Genomic DNA, 17993 nt, shown 5'->3' with positions numbered 1-17993 from the left:
TTTATTTTTTTTGGAAAGCAGACACCCGAGCAATTTGTATTTTTCTTAATCTATCATCAAACTCATGATAAACCAGGGACATTACTCATAGATCCAGACTCCATGACTGTGGGATCTTATATGGGTTATCCATGGTCTCCTTCCAGTACAGGCAGTCCCCGGGTTACATACAAGATAGGGTCCGGAGGTTTGTTCTTAAGTTGAATTTGTATGTAAGTCGAAACTGTATATTTTATAATTGAAGTTCTAGACAAATTTTTTTTCTTTTGCCCCAGTGACAATTGTAGTTTCAAAATTTTTGCTGTAATTGGACCAAGGATTATCAATAAAGCTTCATTACAGACTCCTTACAGCTGATCATTGAAGCCTGGGACTATAGTAACATCCATAGACTTCACCAGAGGTCACAGTGGGCAGTGGGGTCCGTCTGTAACTATGGGTTGTCTGTAAGTCGGGTGTCCTTAAGTAGGGGACTGCCTGTATAAACTTTTAAAATGATGCTAATGAGTCTAAGAGGCTCATGTGAGTGTTTCCAGAGCCCCCAAGCAGATTCACAGCCTGTTACAATGAGCAGAACAGGTATCCAACTCCCCCACCTGTTTAATCTAGCACCAAGTGAACTTTTTTTTTTTTAATACATCCACATTTGGATGCATAAACTCATTCCTGCAGAGTACTTTTTTTGATTTTGCATTTTTATTTTCACTCCCTATATTAATTTTTCTGTGTATAGAGTAGCACGAGGGTTTGTTACTGCTAAATACTTTCATACATCAGTGTATGGAGTAATGCGAGGTGTAATTTGTGAGATTATTTTGGTTGCTACCATTTTGCAGACTGTGCAGCTCGTTTGACATTTGGGCACCATTTTCTGTTACAGGGTTAAACAAACTATATTTTGGGAAGCAGCGATACCCAACATGTTCAGGATTTTTCCTATTTTTATATCAGTTCAGAAAATTTTAATTTTTTAGGTCCTATGCTACCATATACTACAGTATGGCAGTAGAAGATTTTACCGATTACAAATAAGCCACATTGTTTTCTGACCATTTGTTAGTCTCAGGTCTTAGAGACCTGAGGATGTCATGGCAACATATACTCAGCCCCCCCAATAACATCACAGGGAACAATCTTAGCCAAGATGACTGTGCCTAAGATGGAGATCAAAGGGTAGCCCCAATCATGGGTATAACCTATGGGCATTTGCTGGAATATGCAGTAAACACCCACCTTGTATAGAGGGCTCAGCCCTTTAAGGTGTTTCCCCACAAAGGCAAGTTAGGCCCTATCCGCTGGATTTCTGATTAGTGTGTGGGGGGGCTCTCCATGCTTGGACCCCCACAGATCATAAAAATGAGGGGTCCGACAGATCAGATTGATGGAGCAGACAACCACACGAGCTTTCTACTCCATTTATCTCTGAGCTGAAGGAAATTGCTGAACACTGCACTTCACCTCCATTCATTTCTGAGCTGATGGAGATGTCTGCTCCAACCACGCATGATGGATCTGTCAGACCTTGTTTTCATGATCTGCAGGGGGCTAAGCACAGAGACCCCCACTGATCAGCAAGTTAGGACCTAACTTGTTTTTGTGGGAAAACCCCTTTAAGCCCCCTCCATACACCTGCAGGGAGCATGTGAGCTACAACCAAGTCACATGTGGGCAGGGGTTAATATGCCATTTTATCAAGAAATATTCACATAGGAGACACAATGACCTAACATTTAGAAAATTGAGTGTTCTCCAATTTTGATCTGTTATACATATACCACAAGAATTTACACCTCCAAAAATGCTAAAGCATATTTGGTTGTAATCCGCTAGTGTGGCAAGTTCTAACACAGGAAGCTCCTATCCTGTCAAAATCATAATTTACTATGTGTTCTTCCTTTAAGAGGAAGTGTTCTCTCTGATCTGGGCAGTAGAGTGGTATCCCTTTCCAAAAAGTAGCTACAGAGAGATATTTACTATCCTTCTCCGTCATTCGGGATCCAGTCTCCCCAATAGAGGGGAGAATCTAGGTGGCAGGGATCCAAAATTACAGCTCCTAGAATCCATAATGTAGCTCATACTTCCTTACCAACAACATGGTTAAAGATAATTTGCTGTACCATAACCAACTTCTGATTCAAGTAATGTTAAAGAAATTTCTGACACCAGATTAAAGATGAGAAAAACATTTAAATATTCTTTATTATGAGAAACATTAATAAAATGTTGCTACTAGAGACTCATAGAAACATCCATGCCTCTTCCAGTAGTTCCAGGCAGATGGGGGGGATACACAACCATTTGTACAAAAGTCAGGACAAAACAAAAAGTGCTTAAACCGAGAGGAGGAGATGTACAGTCATCCATGGGGAAGGTGCGGAGAGGATTCAGCCCAGGACCAGACTGGACTTCCCTCCGGGAGGGTTTCTTCTGCTGGGTACCGCTGCGGGGGCAGCCGGCTGTGCGGGTTCTCCAGACGCCTCTTTTGCCGGCTCCATTTCTACAAGAGATGAGACCGATTAATATTCTGTAATAATGGGGAAACTTGAATGGACAAAGTGTAGGATAATAATGGAATATTACACTTACCGGGTACTTCTGCTTCTCCCTGAAAGAGAACACAATCACAAGTTAGATGTTTAAGAAGATTCCATATGATGCAGACATGTCCTACAGGAGACAAGTATCCCAGCAGCTCACGAAGGGAACCAGTCACCAGGAATATCATTTTTTTAGCTGGTGACAGGTTCCTTTGCTATGCAGATTTTGCAAATGACTCATTCTGAAACTTGTCAGTAGTTTATACAAGTTTAGTTCACATTACCTGGCTCCCTGCCAGCAGCATGTGGAGAGTCCTGGGAGGGACAGCTGCAGACTCATTCTCCTCCAAGCTCATGCAGCTCCCTCCCCACTTCCTGTCATGTGTATAGACCGGGAAGGGGGGGTCATTAATAGGAACTTGGGGTCCAACAGCTGAGACCCCCCCCCCACCCCCCGTTGCTTCTTCAAGTGTCTGCTTTGGTCCAGCCAATTAACGGAGCAGAATTTCCATAAACTTTGGGTTTCAGCCACATCATACACTGATCCAGAACTTGTATCTCCAATCCTGACAAATGGGGGAGGGGGGGGGGGGGGTTCAACAGCTGAGACCCCTACAATATGTTATTTATCCCCTAAATAGTTAATGACAAAAAACCTTTTTTCAGCCCTTCATCCTGGGGAGGGGAAAAAAAACACATTTTCTTGTCGGCCATTTTTACGGCTTTCATTTTGCGCTTCAAATGACGCCTGTTTATTCTTGAGTCGCTACAATCACAGGAATACCAAGTTTATATTGGTTTTAGTAGATTTTAAAAAAACTAAATATTTTGTACAAAAAAAAAAAAAAAAAAAAAGTGCCAGATTGTGAGGCCAATAACTTTCTCACTTTGGTGTATGGTGTTATAAATTAAAACGCCAGCACGTACTGCAAATAAATATCAAATATCAAAAACGGAAAAGCGGCGATTTGGGCACTATTTTCCGTTTACGTGTTCAGGGTTGAGATTAACTCTTTAGATATTTTGATAGAACGGGATTTTGGGAGGTGACAATACCCAAGAGGTGTATGATTTTTACTTATTTTTGAAGTGTGATCTAGGGAAAGGGGGGGGGGGATTTAAACTTACATTTTAAAAAAAATATTATTGAAGACCCTTTAGGGTACTTTAACCCTACAAGGTCTGGTTACAATTTTGATAATAGCCTGCCATCTGGGAAGGTCACTATTGCCTGGCATGACCCCATTGCCAAGGAGGGATCATAAAGGAAAATAGACAAGAGGTCCATCACCATGAGACCCCCCAATGATTACATTCCTGATCAGTAAGATACATTGCCTGTAGATAGAGCACAGCTGTAGTATACAACCCTGAAGCTTCAGTGCACTATAGAGGTGCAGGCATGACCACAGGTGTAATGGGGGCTATGGACTCACCATACAGGATCCCTATTCACATTGGCCAAGGATACATGGGATTTTATATCCATAATTAAATCTATTATAATTTATGGCTTGAAATATGCAGACAAGTCCATTGACCACCACATTACTGGGATTATAGGAAGTGACAAGTACAGGTCACACGATGAGTCACTTCCCTCTGACCCTGATGACATCACAGGTTAAGTGCAGCGTCAGATCCTGGAGCAGTGACCTACATTGCTTGTTATGTATGTGGGTGTGTAGGAGATTACAGGATGGAGTCTCCAGAGGTCAGACATTACTGCTGGATTGTGCCATTTATTACACTTCTGATCAGACGCTCAGGATATTGCATGAGGGATCCAACTGGGACAGAGATCCACTCACTTCTATCATTAACTAAAGTTCTGGTCAAACAATGTAGAGTCTGGAAAACCCCAGTGTGACCAATGCAGGGACATGTACACACATGGTGCTCATCCTCACTCCATATCCCCGATCTCATGACACCTGCATCCCCATACTGACCCCTCCACCCGAGCCATAACGTCATGGTTCTCACCCCCTAAGCATTTACTGCTACAGCGGTCATGTATCCATCAGCATCTCAGACCCAACAAAGTAGCACCAGCACCATTTCCCTATTTCCATCTTCTACAGCTTCACTGAAAACCGCCTTCAATGCTAACCCGTCACCGGGAATGTCATTTTTGGCTGGTGACCAGTCACAATAGTCTATGCCATTTTTAAAAATGCTGAATCATTTCAGTACTTTATACAAGTTTATTTCACATTAACTGGCTCCATGCCCACAGCATGTGGAGAGTCCTGGGAGGGGCCACTCATGCAGCTACCCCCCCCTTGGGACTCACCACATGCTGCTGGCAGGGAGCCAGGTAATGTGAAATAATTCCTGTAACAATATTTCTCTGTGCTACATATTGGTCTTTTTAATTAGTGGCATTTATTGTTCTATGTTTATCAAATTATATATTTATATTATTATATATATTTTAAAACACCCATCACCGAACAAGTTACAGTTTAAAGACAAGTCACGACACATCAGTTTATAGGATTTGCACCCACCGTGTGTTCTGCAGCGTCACTGTATTCGGCCGGCACACATGTGTAGGGATCATCCCCACACGCTGCACTTTCTGGGGGCTCTGGAAGGGAGAGGACATCTGTCATACATGGAAACTGGAATATATGCTGTACACAGTACTGGAGTAACAACCTTTAATATCTATGGAAATTAGCTTCTTGAAGTCATGGAGGTGGAGAGCCAAGTCCAGCTCCCCCACCTACACCGATGTCTCCGCTTTCATAGATTTAACAAATACTGGATTGTGGCACCCCCATGGTACATGGGGGGGGGGGGGGGGGTCAATCCACGCACCAGTGACAATGTTGAAAGGGGAGTGTGGATCAACAGTGCACCGTGCTCCATAGAGGCTGGATAGGGAGAGCTTGACTTTAGCACTCAGTTCCTGCCTCCATAACTATATGGATTAGAAGTATCTTTATGTCATTTAATCCTCTTTCCTTGCGGTCTCTGCTCCTGTGTTTGGGAAAACAAGGTGGAATTTTCTACTCCGACCCACAATGCCAGGAATATAACAATCACCCCATCACATTATTCAGATAGGAGCTGCATACATCACTGCCGCTTCACCTACAGGTCATACACAAGAGGGCTCTACCTGGCTCTGGGACGCAGGGCACGGGCGCTGGGTCATTGTCTTGGATGCCAAATATGTCAGACGCCATCTTGTGTCGCCGGGCGGGCTGCTGTTGCTGTGACTTCTCTACACCAAAAGAGAAGCTGGACCCTCCTCCGGGTGGTCTCAGGACCCTAGAAATACAGATAGGTTTGAGCAAATGTTAGAAAAAAAATAACACATTTTTGAGGATTATTAAACTGGTTTAGTGTCAAAATCTACAAGATTTTCTGCAAATTCTAAATTCCCAGTTGTAAGTGGGGCAGATCCGCAGAACATCGCACCACATCTATGCAGCAGGAATCCTGCTCAAACATACAATTAGAAGTCTGACATATGACAAGTGTGAACACACCCTAAGGGACATGAGCGCCTTGAGTGGGGGGGGGGGGGGGGGGGAGGGGGGTCTCCTGGACTGTGCCAATCTTATATTATCCATGGCCTCCCTTCTAAAGTCTTTGGCTAGTAAGCCACAAGGGGCTCTTGTGGCATTAACTGAGCCCCTCTGTTGTAGCTTCACAGACTGTTACAGCACAGTATAACAACTTGTGAAGCTGCAGCACAGTGGGGGGCTTTGCTAACTAACCACAGGAGCACTTCAGGCTCATTAGCATAAATTTGGTTTTAGGGGGAAGGAGGCCATGGATGACAAATATAAGGGTGGTGGCACACGTGGCGATTTTAGATCGTAAAAACGCATGCGTTTTTTAACCATCTGAAAACGCAGGATTAAAATGGCCCAAAAAAGGATTACCACAGTCCCAGTTACTGGATTTATGAGTAATGTTCCTGGTTTATCATGATGGATTTTCCCTTAAAGGGGGTGTCCAGGCTTATCCTGTGGGGACTGACAGCAGGTGCTCAGGCCTTAGATGGAGCAAGTACTTCCCTCCCTGCTGCTCCACCAGACCCTATACAAGTGTATAGGACAAGTAACAGATCCCTGGGGGTCCTGCACTCACATGTGATGGACTCTCCATTCATTTCTATGGGGCCTCTTCACCTTGTGCACTGGCGCGTTGTTTAAAGGGACACAGCGCCCAGTGATCTGCAACTCATCCCTTTAACAGACTGCAACAGTAACAAACAACACCCCCTCAGGCTTATACCAGGGATCAGAAGCTTATACCTAGTATTGGAACTAACCCCCAGCTTCACTCGCCCCGACCCTACCAAAAGGTTCCCTTTAAATGCCTTGTGTGACCAAGCCCCACCACGGATGCCTCACTGCGGCTCCATCGCCATGGTTACATGTCATGGACCGGGGTGGCGGGTGCCGTCCGATATTGCTTGGTCATCAGCTGTATCTGCAGCCAGTGTGAACAGCGTCACAGACTAAACCAGCCGCCTGATATAACAGGGAGGCAGCATCGCCCGGGCCCCTCCACGCTGCCGAGGACGACACGTGACACTCGTACAATTTCCTTTGTTAAAATCTTCTCCGGGAGGGAAGAAGAATCCAGCAGCTGAGCCGCCTCTCCCTACATAACTGGGACAGAGCCGGAATAGTCATCGCCCAGTCATTCCAACAGGGGAGGAGGGAGCGAGCGAGACCCTGGATGACAGCGGCACAAGATTCCCAACGGGAACCCCACCCAGAGGGAAGATCAGCCGTAACGGGAAACTAACAATAGGAGTCATTGTACTTAAAGGGATCTTCTAATCAGACAGGATAGATAGGATCAATAGGACCCCTATGGGAGGAGGGGGTATAAACTGGTATCCCAGGGCCGTGTTCACACAGTGACCCCCATTTAATGTATAGGCAGTGGATATACATTGACATGTTGGGGGGGGGGGGCTATTACCTGTATACATGAGAAAAAAAAACACACATGGCACTAACTTTTTCCAGATATAGCGAGGTTTGTGATGCCACCTTATCCCAAAATTAAACATTGCCTCCCTATACGCAGATCCACATCATACAGAACATATGGACAATCCCTTTAAATTTATAAGTCTAGACACCTACATACACCTCCCCCCCCCCCGCCCCCCCAACACATAGGAAAGGTATAACAAGTCAATGCGATTATACACAAACAAGATTATAATTCGATAGTCCGCAGGGATTACACCCAGGATGCAGTGATCTGCTGGGACTTGTAGTGCTCCAGTAATCGGGATCATATAAGAGACGTTACCTGGAACTCTTACGAGCCTCCGGGTCCAGGCCTTGGAAGGTGGAAGTGGTCGTCATATCGTCTGCCGGTAGAATAACTACTGACAGCCAAAAACGAAACGTTACCGCATTTATATACGGGGCCACGCCCCTGTGCGCGCCGGATTGGTCGCTTCGAACCGTTACCCCGCATGCGATCGGCTGCGGCGCTCACTATTGGCGGCTCAGGCCGTCACTCCGGCATCAACATCCGCCCACTGACATAAAACATCTAATCAGGGAAGATGCCGGTGTGAGCGCCGCTCTGCTATTGGCTGTTGAGGCTGTCGGTCACTATTCCCTACACCCTGGTTTTTCTTTGTGAGGGAGCGCTGCTGAGTGTGAGGTCACGGGGCGGGGGATGAGCAGGGTGGGGTGTCTGGAGAAGACTAGTTCATGAGCAATGCGGTACCGCATGACGTCTAGTGCGGTCAGGACCTGCACGCTCGGCCCTCGCACAGTAAACAAAGCGAGACATCCAGGCTCGGGGAGTGTTCACATGTGCGGTTTTTGCAGACTGATAGAAGAGCGATATTTTATGGTCCTTACCATATTTGCATAAAATCTGACACCTTTATAGTGTCCTGATTTAAAGGGATGAACCCAAGTTTAACCATTAAATCCTGAATATAGGGGACAATACTGTGATTGGTCGAGGTCACCCCCAAATTACAAGAATGGGGGTCGGCAACCCACACCTTTGGCTAAATACACCCCTGGATGCTCAATACAATGGATCAGTTAAACTATGGACAATCCCTTTAAGATAACAGACCTAGTGGACCCAACTATAAGTCAAGGGACCCATTGGTCACCACCTGAGTCTCTGCAAGTGTGAACACAGCCTTAAAGGGAACCTACCACCACAAATCTACCTATACAGGTAGGTGCGCAGAAGAGCAGGCCCGCGCCTGTTTCGGAGCAGTGACCGCACAGGCGCGGGCCTGCTCTTCTGCACAGACGGCAGGATCGCCGGACGAGGGCCGAAGATGGGTGAGTAGGAGGAGAAAAGAGGCTACCGGGGCGTGGAGTAGCCGCATAAGGAAATTTGAATATATGTCTAATAAAAGTTAACAAAAAAGTGTGGGGATGTGAGGATTAGCCCTTAAAAGGACTATCCTCACGTCCCATTGATCCACCTACCACCCAATCTACCTTTATAGGTAGATTTGTGGTGGTAGGTTCCCTTTAAAGGGGACCCCAGCAAACAAGAACGGAGGTTAAAAATGACTTTTTTTTTACACTCTAAAAAAAAAATGAAAATTTCTCTGACTAAGGATTTATCTCAGGAACAGGAAATCCCTAGCAGACAAATCCCAGGATTGTAGCTGGACTTGAAGAACTGGCATGTAATACCTCTCATTACAGATCCTACCCTCTGTGGCAGGGTCAAAGAATTACAGCAGTGTAAGGACATACCCCAGTGCTCTAAGTCCAGCTACAATACTGGAATATAAATGCAGTTTTTTTTTACAGTCCTGCTGATTTAACATAAACAAAGGTATGATTAAACATAAATCCAGGGACAAAACACAGGCTGCAAAGAGCACAGGACACAGCAGTGTGAGGACACTCCCCAAGAGTATACAATCCTGGAATATAAATCCGTATTTCACAGTACTGATTCTCCTAATACCATACAGGAATGTCGGATTACACATATATCCAGGGACAAAACCTAAAACTGTCTGCAGAGAGCACAGAACACAGCAGTGTGAGAACATGTCCCCATGGGGTTACAATCCTGGATTATAAATCCATATTTCACAGCCCTGCTTTTTACTAACATCATACACAAAGGTATGATTATACATCTATCTAGGGACAATGCCTTAAACTTGCTGCAGAGAACCCAGAACAAAACAGTGTGAGGACACCCCCACCGGAGACTACAATGCTGGAATATAAACCCGTATATCACAGTCCTGCTGCTACTAACACCACACACACAGGTATGATTATACATTTATCCAGGAACAATACCTAACAGTGGCTGCGGAGAAGACAGAACACAGCAGTGTGAGGACACAACCCCAATACAATCATGGAATATAAATCCATATTTCACAGTCCTGCTGCTACATAATCTGCATTCACCAAACATGTGGGGGTCAGGGTTATGTGAACTATTTTAACCAGGAGTCTCTGGTTTCCTAATGTGACAATGAAATATGTGACGGGCACCATCGGGGGGCGCTCCAGCAGTCACTGCTCGGGATCAGGTTGTTGTACAGTTGTCTGCAGTCAGTAATTCATTAGAGATACATTTCTGTGTCTGGAGAACTATATATTACCATCAGGGCTGGATTATGCTAGGTGGGGGCCCCTGCATGCAAAATCTGGTGGGGGCCCCCATTGAAAGTGATACACATTACCATTCTAACTTATCGTTAAGATTCTAAACTTTCTCCTACTTCCGTGTTAGCCTAGCTGTCACAGTAGTACTGACTGCTAGTCCTAGTAGCCACACTAGTCCCACAGCTTCCTGGATAGTCACAGATTGGGGGCGGGTGCTCGTGTGGCGCGGTGTCGATGCCATTGCCCATCACTCCCAGACTCAGTCAGCTCACAGTTGCGAGCTGATTTCCGGCCATTGCCGGTGGGGGCCCTCTTAGAGTAAAGTGGTTGGGGCCCCGGGGCGCGCGCCCTGTGAGCACTCCCTATAATCCGGCCCTGATTACGTGAATATATAGGGTGAAGGGCCTTGTACACGGGGCAGTTATGAGCCCCCATTCCCGATTATCGCTGAACTGATCGGTAATTGTAATAAAGCTATCCTATGACTAGGGACAGTGTCGGACTGGCATGTGTTGGGCCTACCAGAGGTGGTGATCTTGAGGGCCCTCCCTTCAATCATGTAGGATGTATCATTAAAAAGATTTAATAATCTATCATATCGGAATCGTTCTATATAAAATAGATCATAATATCCAGTGATTACTCCATTCACATCATGAAGATATTTGGGGCCCATTATAGAGTGTTAGAACCTGGGGCCCACCGGAGGATTCTCCGATTCTCTGGTGGGCCAGTCTGAGACTGACTAGGGATAACACGCTGGTGGTCAGGGGCGAAACACTGCGACCTCCACCATACACGTAATATTGTCCATCAGCTATGACTGGAGAACAGTGATACAAGGAGCCCCTTGCTCCCTGCAATTGTATCTACACCCTCAGGACACAGATACAATTAAATACCAGTAGCATCTTTGTCAAATCTCTGTCCCTTAACAAATGAATACCCCCCCACACACAGCTGATTCCAGAGTCTAAAGAACAGCGCCATTCTAGGTGTAGTGGCCAAACTGTGTTACTGCAGCTCCTCACCCAATCATTCGGCAATTGGAACAAGAGGGTCGTGGAAAGATGCTTGAAGTTTGGCTAAGTGCACATGTCCGATTTTGTTGTCCCTGGGACTTCTAGGACAACCTTATCCCTAAAAGTGATGGATGAGGCTCCATACTGTATGGGGAGGTTCTGACCCAGGTTCTAATGATCCAGTAGCTGAGACCCCCCAGTGATCAGATATATTCCTGTATAGAGGGGACGTGTCATTTGTGATGACACCCCGAACGTGCACCCATCACGGGATAGACGACTTACCTACCAGTAAGTAATGTCTCCTCCTGCCCAATAGTCATTTAAGACTGATTGTCAGCTCTTGTGACCTCCATCTGTTGTGTCTGTCCCCCATGATCTGTACAGGAAGGTGGAACATGGAATGTTTAGTGATGTGAGTGTAACAGGACGTCTCCCTATGCCGATGGTTCTGCCCTGTGACAGGTGAGGATGCCCACAGCAGCTGCCCCCATCCCAGCATAACTGGCACCCACGGGAGGCAGCAGCTGTGCTACACGGGGCGGCACAAAATATGGGATGAGACGCGAGCATGTAGGAAGATGAGCGTTACATTCCAGGGTCTACGGGTCACATCCATATTCTGAGCAGCCCTTAAAGGGATTGTACTCCGTATAACCCCCCCTTAGAGGAAATCTACCAATCAGAATCCATCATGATAAACCAGGGACATTACTCATAGATCCAGGCACCGGGACTGGTAATCTTCTTATATTTGTTATCCATGGCCTCAAATCAACTTTTATAATTATGCTAATGAGCCAGGAAACAATCCCCCGCACCCCTCTGTCTTCACGTGCAGTTACACTGCCTCACCCTCAGCACTGCACAGGGGAGGGAGAAGTGTTGAGGGAGCAGGGGGAGAGTGTAACAGCCTGTGAAGTTACAGCACGGATAGATCCAGGCTCATCAGCATAATTTTAGAAGGAAGGAGGCCATGGATAACACATAAGGACATTACCAGTGTCACGGTGTAATGTCCCTGGTTTATCATGATGGTAGATTTCCTTTAAATGCCGTGGTTATTAGAGACCGTGGCATCTAAGTGGCGATACAGTAGTGTCTCTCTCTGGCCTTAGGATTGGTGATCAATACCAGATTTGAGGGGCACACAATAATATCCATTACAATGTGTATTCCTTGGATGGAACTGGGCAGAAGCAACATAATCTGGACAACCCCCCTATCTTCAGAGAACAGGTAGCCCCCCCATTCTCTAGACCACTGGGGGTCCCGGCAGTCCACAATTGCTTGCATTACGCACTATGTAAGATGTCAGCAGGGATGCAGACCCTGTAATCTGTGGAGATTACATATGACTTCACATTAGGAAGACAAACAAGCAGCAGAGGCTCCAGGGATCAGTAATTGGAGGAGGCTCCCAAATACCCCGATGGCAGCGACGTCCCTCATAGACTACAAGACACTACAAGACAGCGAGCAGAGACCTCACTGAGGTAGTTACCCAGAATACACAATCACATTTATTCTGCACTCAAATTGTGTGATAAATTGTTGTGTAACAGGTGAATGTAGGAAGGCACATAAGTGACAGGTACAGAGCCGGGGATAGGCTGAGCTGTGGTTAGAGCGCATCAGTAACAAATCCTAGCACCGCCCTATGTAACCTCCTCAAAGGAATCAGTCAGCAGTTCTGACCATGCATTGTGGTCCCTGTAGAGAAGTGTCCTCATACCATTGTGTGTTAGTAGCAGCAGGACTGTGATGTATGGATTCATATTCAGGGCTTGTAGTTTCTCAAAGTGCACTACGGGCATGTGCTCTCACTGCTGCGCAGCTAGGGTTATGTATTGTCCCTGTAGACATGCAATAACACCTATGTTAGTAGTAGCAGCAGGACTGTGATATATGTAATTATATTCAGGGCTTGTAGTTTGTGAAAGTGCACTGGCAAAGTCTCATCATAGCGCTGAGCTCTGTGCAGTCAGTGATAGATATGTAATCATGCCTGTGTGTATCTGGTTAGCAGCAGGACTGAAAATGCATTTGGATTTCAGGATGGATGCACTTGGGGGAAGTGTCCTCACACTGCTGTGCTCCGTTTTGTACTACTCCACAGATCTAACCCTCTGCCAAGAAGAGCTGATGAATATAATGCTGCAGATTCAAGAAACATGGGCGATGCAGTTTTTTTTTTAATTTTAGGCGGCATTCAGACTTGTGGGACTGTACATCAGATACATTCCTATAGGCGCCCGGCAGCAGTGCCAAACACACGGGGATAGATAGGACATGCTCTTTAGCAGTATGGCTGTGAAGCACCGTTTCCGATGGAGAGTGGAAGGGTGAGGAGCGCTCACCCCCTCCTCCGCGCTGCCGTGTGTAAGGCCCTTCAGATTTCATTGATAAATAAGACAAAAACTTAATTATTTTTAAACCAGGTTTATTTAAACAACGAGATGCCGGAAGGGAATTTCTACCTAAGATTTTTCAGCTTTTTACATTTTTTTTCCTATTCACCCAGCTACATGTAACAGCTACATACAAAAAGTTATAAAATCGTAATGTATAATAAAAAAAAAATTAAAGGAAAAAAAAAAAATTACCAATTGAGAGGTGGGCTTGCTCCCATAACTATTCTATAACCTGTTGACCACCATAGGTGCCAGGGTTGCCATGTGCGGCCGCCCCTTGGTCACCTGCACTTGTATCTGAGCAGTTTACTGGCTTGTAAAACAAAATTTAACAAAAAATTAAAGCAAAATAATTTACTGGAATAAAAAGTAGAGAGCGTAGCGATGTCAGAGTGAGGCGGGAGACCGTGCAAAGCAGCCACCATCTCAAATTAAACTTGGTCCAGATTCATAAAGGACATTAAGCAGAAAGATAAAAAGGAAAAAAAAAAGGGGGAAGGGAGGGGGAGGCAGGAGTGAAAAATTAACCCCTAGAATAACACACACATCCACCCTTTTTTATGTACAGTAAAGGGATGGGGGATGATGGTGAACATAGGAAACTGAACAGTGGAGGCAGTGGGTGAGGGTCCGGGCAAAACTTGTTCTAGAAGTTTCCTCCCGTCTGCTGCTGGAAAACGTCAATTGTATCTTCATCCTCCATTTCCAACTAAAGAAAAAAAAATAAATAAGGTTAGAAGCAAAATAAGATATATTGCTAGTGAGAACAGGGCTGGACCGTATTAGTGGAGTCTGTTCTCCCTCTGGGCTTAGGAGTCCAGTAGGCGGTCCTACTCCATGACCCATGTTGTACAGAGGCAGCCAGTCACAGATTAGCACCTCCCACTGGACTCAAGCCCAAAAAGGATCAACTTTGTAATCAATATTATCAATGCAGAGCGTATGGTTACTCAAAGCGCAGAATTGGATAGATCAGTTCCTGATTAGCCAAGTCTATCCAGGTCCCTCAACATGCAGGGGGCGACTGCCAAGCCCCCCAGACTGCAGTCACTTCCCTCGCATGGTAAGCAGATACAGGGCGGAGTGTTCCATTAGGGGGAATATCACGTCTCATAGTAAAATCGATCATAATGGAACCAATACAAGTTTTTATTCCACCATTTTTTGAGAAACCGGGAAATCTTACTATTCCATTACATGTTTTGATTTGTTCAAAGAAATGTCAGCATCAGCAAATATAACGGACTTCTCAGACCACGTGCTGCGTCTCAATTATGGAGGTGACAAAACACTTTCACTTTCCACTGTGTCATAGAGCTGGACGCTGTACACTGCTGCCATAGGAGGGAATAATGTGGCATCTGCCCGGGATATACCCCCGTAGCAGCCACTTACCTGTGCTGGTGTGTCCGTCTCATTAATCGGTTGGCCATCAAACCGGAATCTAATTTGCCTCATTGACAATCCCTAAAAAAAAAACAAAAAAAAAGGGGTCACCACATGCAAATGATTAAGCAGAATAACCAACCTTACAGAACCTGAACGTATGAAGGGAATATGTAATAAAAACAGAATGCCCCAAAACTTGCTTTTATTTGGGTCTTCCTGGCAAAATTAAAAAAAAAAATAAAAAATTAATAAGCCTCATCGGTGGAGTTTTCCGGCTAAAATCATGAACATCCACAGAATATATCCTCAATATCACAAGGATGTGGGGTTAGACACCCAACAACACTGATCAGCCATCCTCATTACACATAGAACAGGAAGCAGACCGCTCCATTCTTATGCGTAGTGGTCAGACCAAGTTACTGCAGATCAGCTCCCATATATGAGAATGGTAGCTGAGCTGCAGTGAAAATGTTCTGTTCGTATTTAATTGTGTGCATCTGCTGCTGATCTGTAAGGGAGCATTCACAGAGAGCTTTGAAAAGCAGTACAACAGCCGAAAAGAGGAGATTTTGCGTTTACAAAACGCATGTGTTGCTATAGTGTTAACCTGGATTTCCCCTTTAAGCCCCCCCTCCCAAATACATATTATCCAGCCGTTGGCTGAGAGGTGTAAAGAAGGACAGGGGATTTAGCTGCTAAGTGAACAATCAGCTCCATATACATATAATAAATGGAGAGGTGATCAGTGGATTTGGGAATCTGGTCAGACTCCATGTACAGGGAACACCAACCCCTCGGTATGAATTACATAGTAGAGCTAAGATGAACAGTACATGGACTATTTCCTTATGTACCTACAGGAAGGTCAATTTGCATGATATCAAAATAAATGGAAATCTCCAGCGTGTGCAGAACTTGACCCGAGACAAGGGAAGACTGTTCCCGGGTATTGGGGGAACACTCACCTGTCGTTCACAATAAGCCTTCATGAGCTTGTTGAGTGGTGTATGCTTCTTTATCTTGAACTGGACGACGGAGCCGTCCTGACCCGCTACCTTCAGGTTGATGTGGTCATTGTTTTCGGTTTTCACGCTCTCCTGCAACATCAAGAAGACACATAGGAGTCACATCTCTGCTGATCCAGGTCAGACCATTCCCTATAAGATCACAGCTGAAGTATCTTCAGGTCTACACACAACGAGGACAAGACTCAGATCCCTGGCTGCTCTCATATACCAAGTGCAAAGGTTTGTTTTATTGCTCCTATATATTAATAAGGGACCAAAGTGAAAGGAGCCAGGCAGATGCTATAGATCTGGATTACTTTGTACCCGCTGGGCCCCCAGACGGATTTGGCAAGCTCTGGGCAATCTGTGTGCGCTGTATAAATAAATATTTATCACAAGAGTCCAGGAGGCGGATCTTATTTTACAAGAGTCACCAGCTCCCTCCTATATACAAGTATAAAGCCATTCCTGGGAGAGGAGAGCTCAAGGAATTGTTCTGTGCACTGATAAAACATGCCCCGCCTCCTGGGCACTTAGAATCAAGTCCCCAAGGCTTCAAAAAAACCTTATTATAAAAGTATTACCCACAAATACATAGCTCTAACAAGCAAACAGACCTACATAAGCCGAGGATGAAGCCCCTGCACTGGCTCTTAAAGGGAAAGTCCATCCTATTGTTATTAGAACTGGAAACCAGCTGTAGTTGATGCAATAACCGGGTTTATCGCTGCTGCAGCGCCACCACAAGGCACAGGAGGGATGAGGGTATTACACATGCAGGGGCTGGCTGGTCATGGAGTTTCTGGGTCTTCCTGCAGCCATGTTGGTTAGCGATGGAGGCGCTCAGTGTTCCCGCACTCCCTCCACCCCAGGCCTCTTCCCTGCCTGCCCCGGCGCCATCACCCTTAGGCCTCACTCCCCCTCACACATCCTCTTCACGCCCTTCCCAGCTCCAGTAAGCCCTGACCTTTGGTTTATCGTCCGCCATGCTGGGAATGTTGCCGGTATCCGGTAGCGTCTCCTCCTCACAAAGAGCCTAAACCCGCGCGGGTCGTCTGCCGGGAGAGCGCACGTACAATCTATATGAGGCACAGCGTGACGACGTGCGCGCCCCCGGTCCTGCGCCCCGCCCACGGCTCACGTCACAGAATCCCGCGCTGCGCACCACGTGGTGGGGGTACTGCGCATGCCCGACTGCGGGTTTTATGTAATGAGTGCACTCAGGCCTACACTCAGTGGAGTGCAGTGCTGTGTGCTCATACTCCATACAGTGCGCCTCACTCACACAAAGGGGAGACAAATAATACAAAAAAATACATTAACTGCACAATACATGTTTTATACAGCATTTTTGAACTTTTTAATTAACAATGGAATATATAAGTGTAATTCAATAATAATAATAATCTTTATATAGCGCCATCATATCCCATAGCGCTTTACAGAGTACAAACAATTCTATGGAACAATAGGAGTGAGGGCCCTGATCATAAGAACTTACAGTCTATGAGGATGAGGAGGTGACACAAGAGCTTACAGTCCATGAGGGTGAGAGGGTGACACAAGAGCTTACAGTCTATGAGGATGAGGATGAGGGGGGGGAGACACAAGAGCTTACAGTCTATGAGGGAGTGACACAAGAGCTTACAGTCTATGAGGATGAGGGGGTGACACAAAAGCTTACAGTCTATGAGGATGAGGGGGTGACACAAAAGCTTACAGTCTATGAGGATGAGGGGGTGACACAAGAGCTTACAGTCTATGAGGATGAGGGGGGGAGACACAAGAGCTTACAGTCTATGAGGATGAGGGGGTGACACAAAAGCTTACAGTCTATGAGGATGAGGGGGTGACACAAGAGCTTACAGTCTATGAGAATGAGGGGTGACACAAGAGCTTACAGTCTATGAGGACGAGGGAGACACAAGAGCTTACAGTCTATGAGGATGAGGGGGTGACACAAAAGCTTACAGTCTATGAGGATGAGGGGGTGACACAAGAGCTTACAGTC

At 45.8% G+C, this 17993-nt stretch overlaps 2 protein-coding genes across 3 annotated transcripts in view; both read right to left on the bottom strand.

Annotated features, from left to right (window-relative positions):
- Positions 1 to 7987, bottom strand: part of JPT1 (Jupiter microtubule associated homolog 1) — an 83477-nt gene extending 75490 nt beyond the window's left edge. The window contains exons 1-5 of one of the 2 annotated variants that reach the window (XM_072112464.1): positions 7833 to 7987; positions 5668 to 5819; positions 5051 to 5130; positions 2587 to 2605; positions 2168 to 2497 (exon numbers count right to left, since the gene is read on the bottom strand). In XM_072112464.1, coding sequence (XP_071968565.1) covers positions 2385 to 2497; positions 2587 to 2605; positions 5051 to 5130; positions 5668 to 5819; positions 7833 to 7888 — 420 coding nt within the window. In that variant the 5' untranslated portion in view covers positions 7889 to 7987 and the 3' untranslated portion in view covers positions 2168 to 2384. Of the gene's footprint in view, positions 1 to 2167; positions 2498 to 2586; positions 2606 to 5050; positions 5131 to 5667; positions 5820 to 7832 lie in introns of those variants that run through there. The other variant, XM_072112465.1, reaches the window with a different exon arrangement.
- Positions 7988 to 13595: 5608 nt separating this feature from the next.
- SUMO2 (small ubiquitin like modifier 2) lies at positions 13596 to 17109 on the bottom strand. Its single transcript, XM_072112440.1, has 4 exons — positions 16950 to 17109; positions 15941 to 16072; positions 14979 to 15050; positions 13596 to 14292 (listed from the first exon to the last, which is right to left on the bottom strand). The coding sequence occupies exons 1-4, from the start codon at positions 16968 to 16970 to the stop codon at positions 14230 to 14232; spliced, it is 288 nt and encodes a 95-aa protein (XP_071968541.1). The 5' UTR covers positions 16971 to 17109; the 3' UTR covers positions 13596 to 14229.
- Between the last annotated feature and the right edge of the window lie 884 nt (positions 17110 to 17993).

This window comes from Engystomops pustulosus, chromosome 6, assembly GCF_040894005.1.
Source record: "Engystomops pustulosus chromosome 6, aEngPut4.maternal, whole genome shotgun sequence".
Classification (NCBI taxonomy): domain Eukaryota; kingdom Metazoa; phylum Chordata; class Amphibia; order Anura; family Leptodactylidae; genus Engystomops; species Engystomops pustulosus.
This window is presented reverse-complemented; position numbering and strand designations above follow the sequence as displayed.

Coding starts and splice junctions, on each gene's coding strand:
- SUMO2 (XM_072112440.1), bottom strand. CDS start 16,970: ATGGCGGACGATAAACCAAAG. Junction 16,073..16,949: donor TGGCGGACGATAAACCAAAG/GTCAGGGCTTAC, acceptor TTGATGTTGCAG/GAGAGCGTGAAAACCGAAAA. Junction 14,293..14,978: donor AGACGGACACACCAGCACAG/GTAAGTGGCTGC, acceptor TTTTTTCTTTAG/TTGGAAATGGAGGATGAAGA.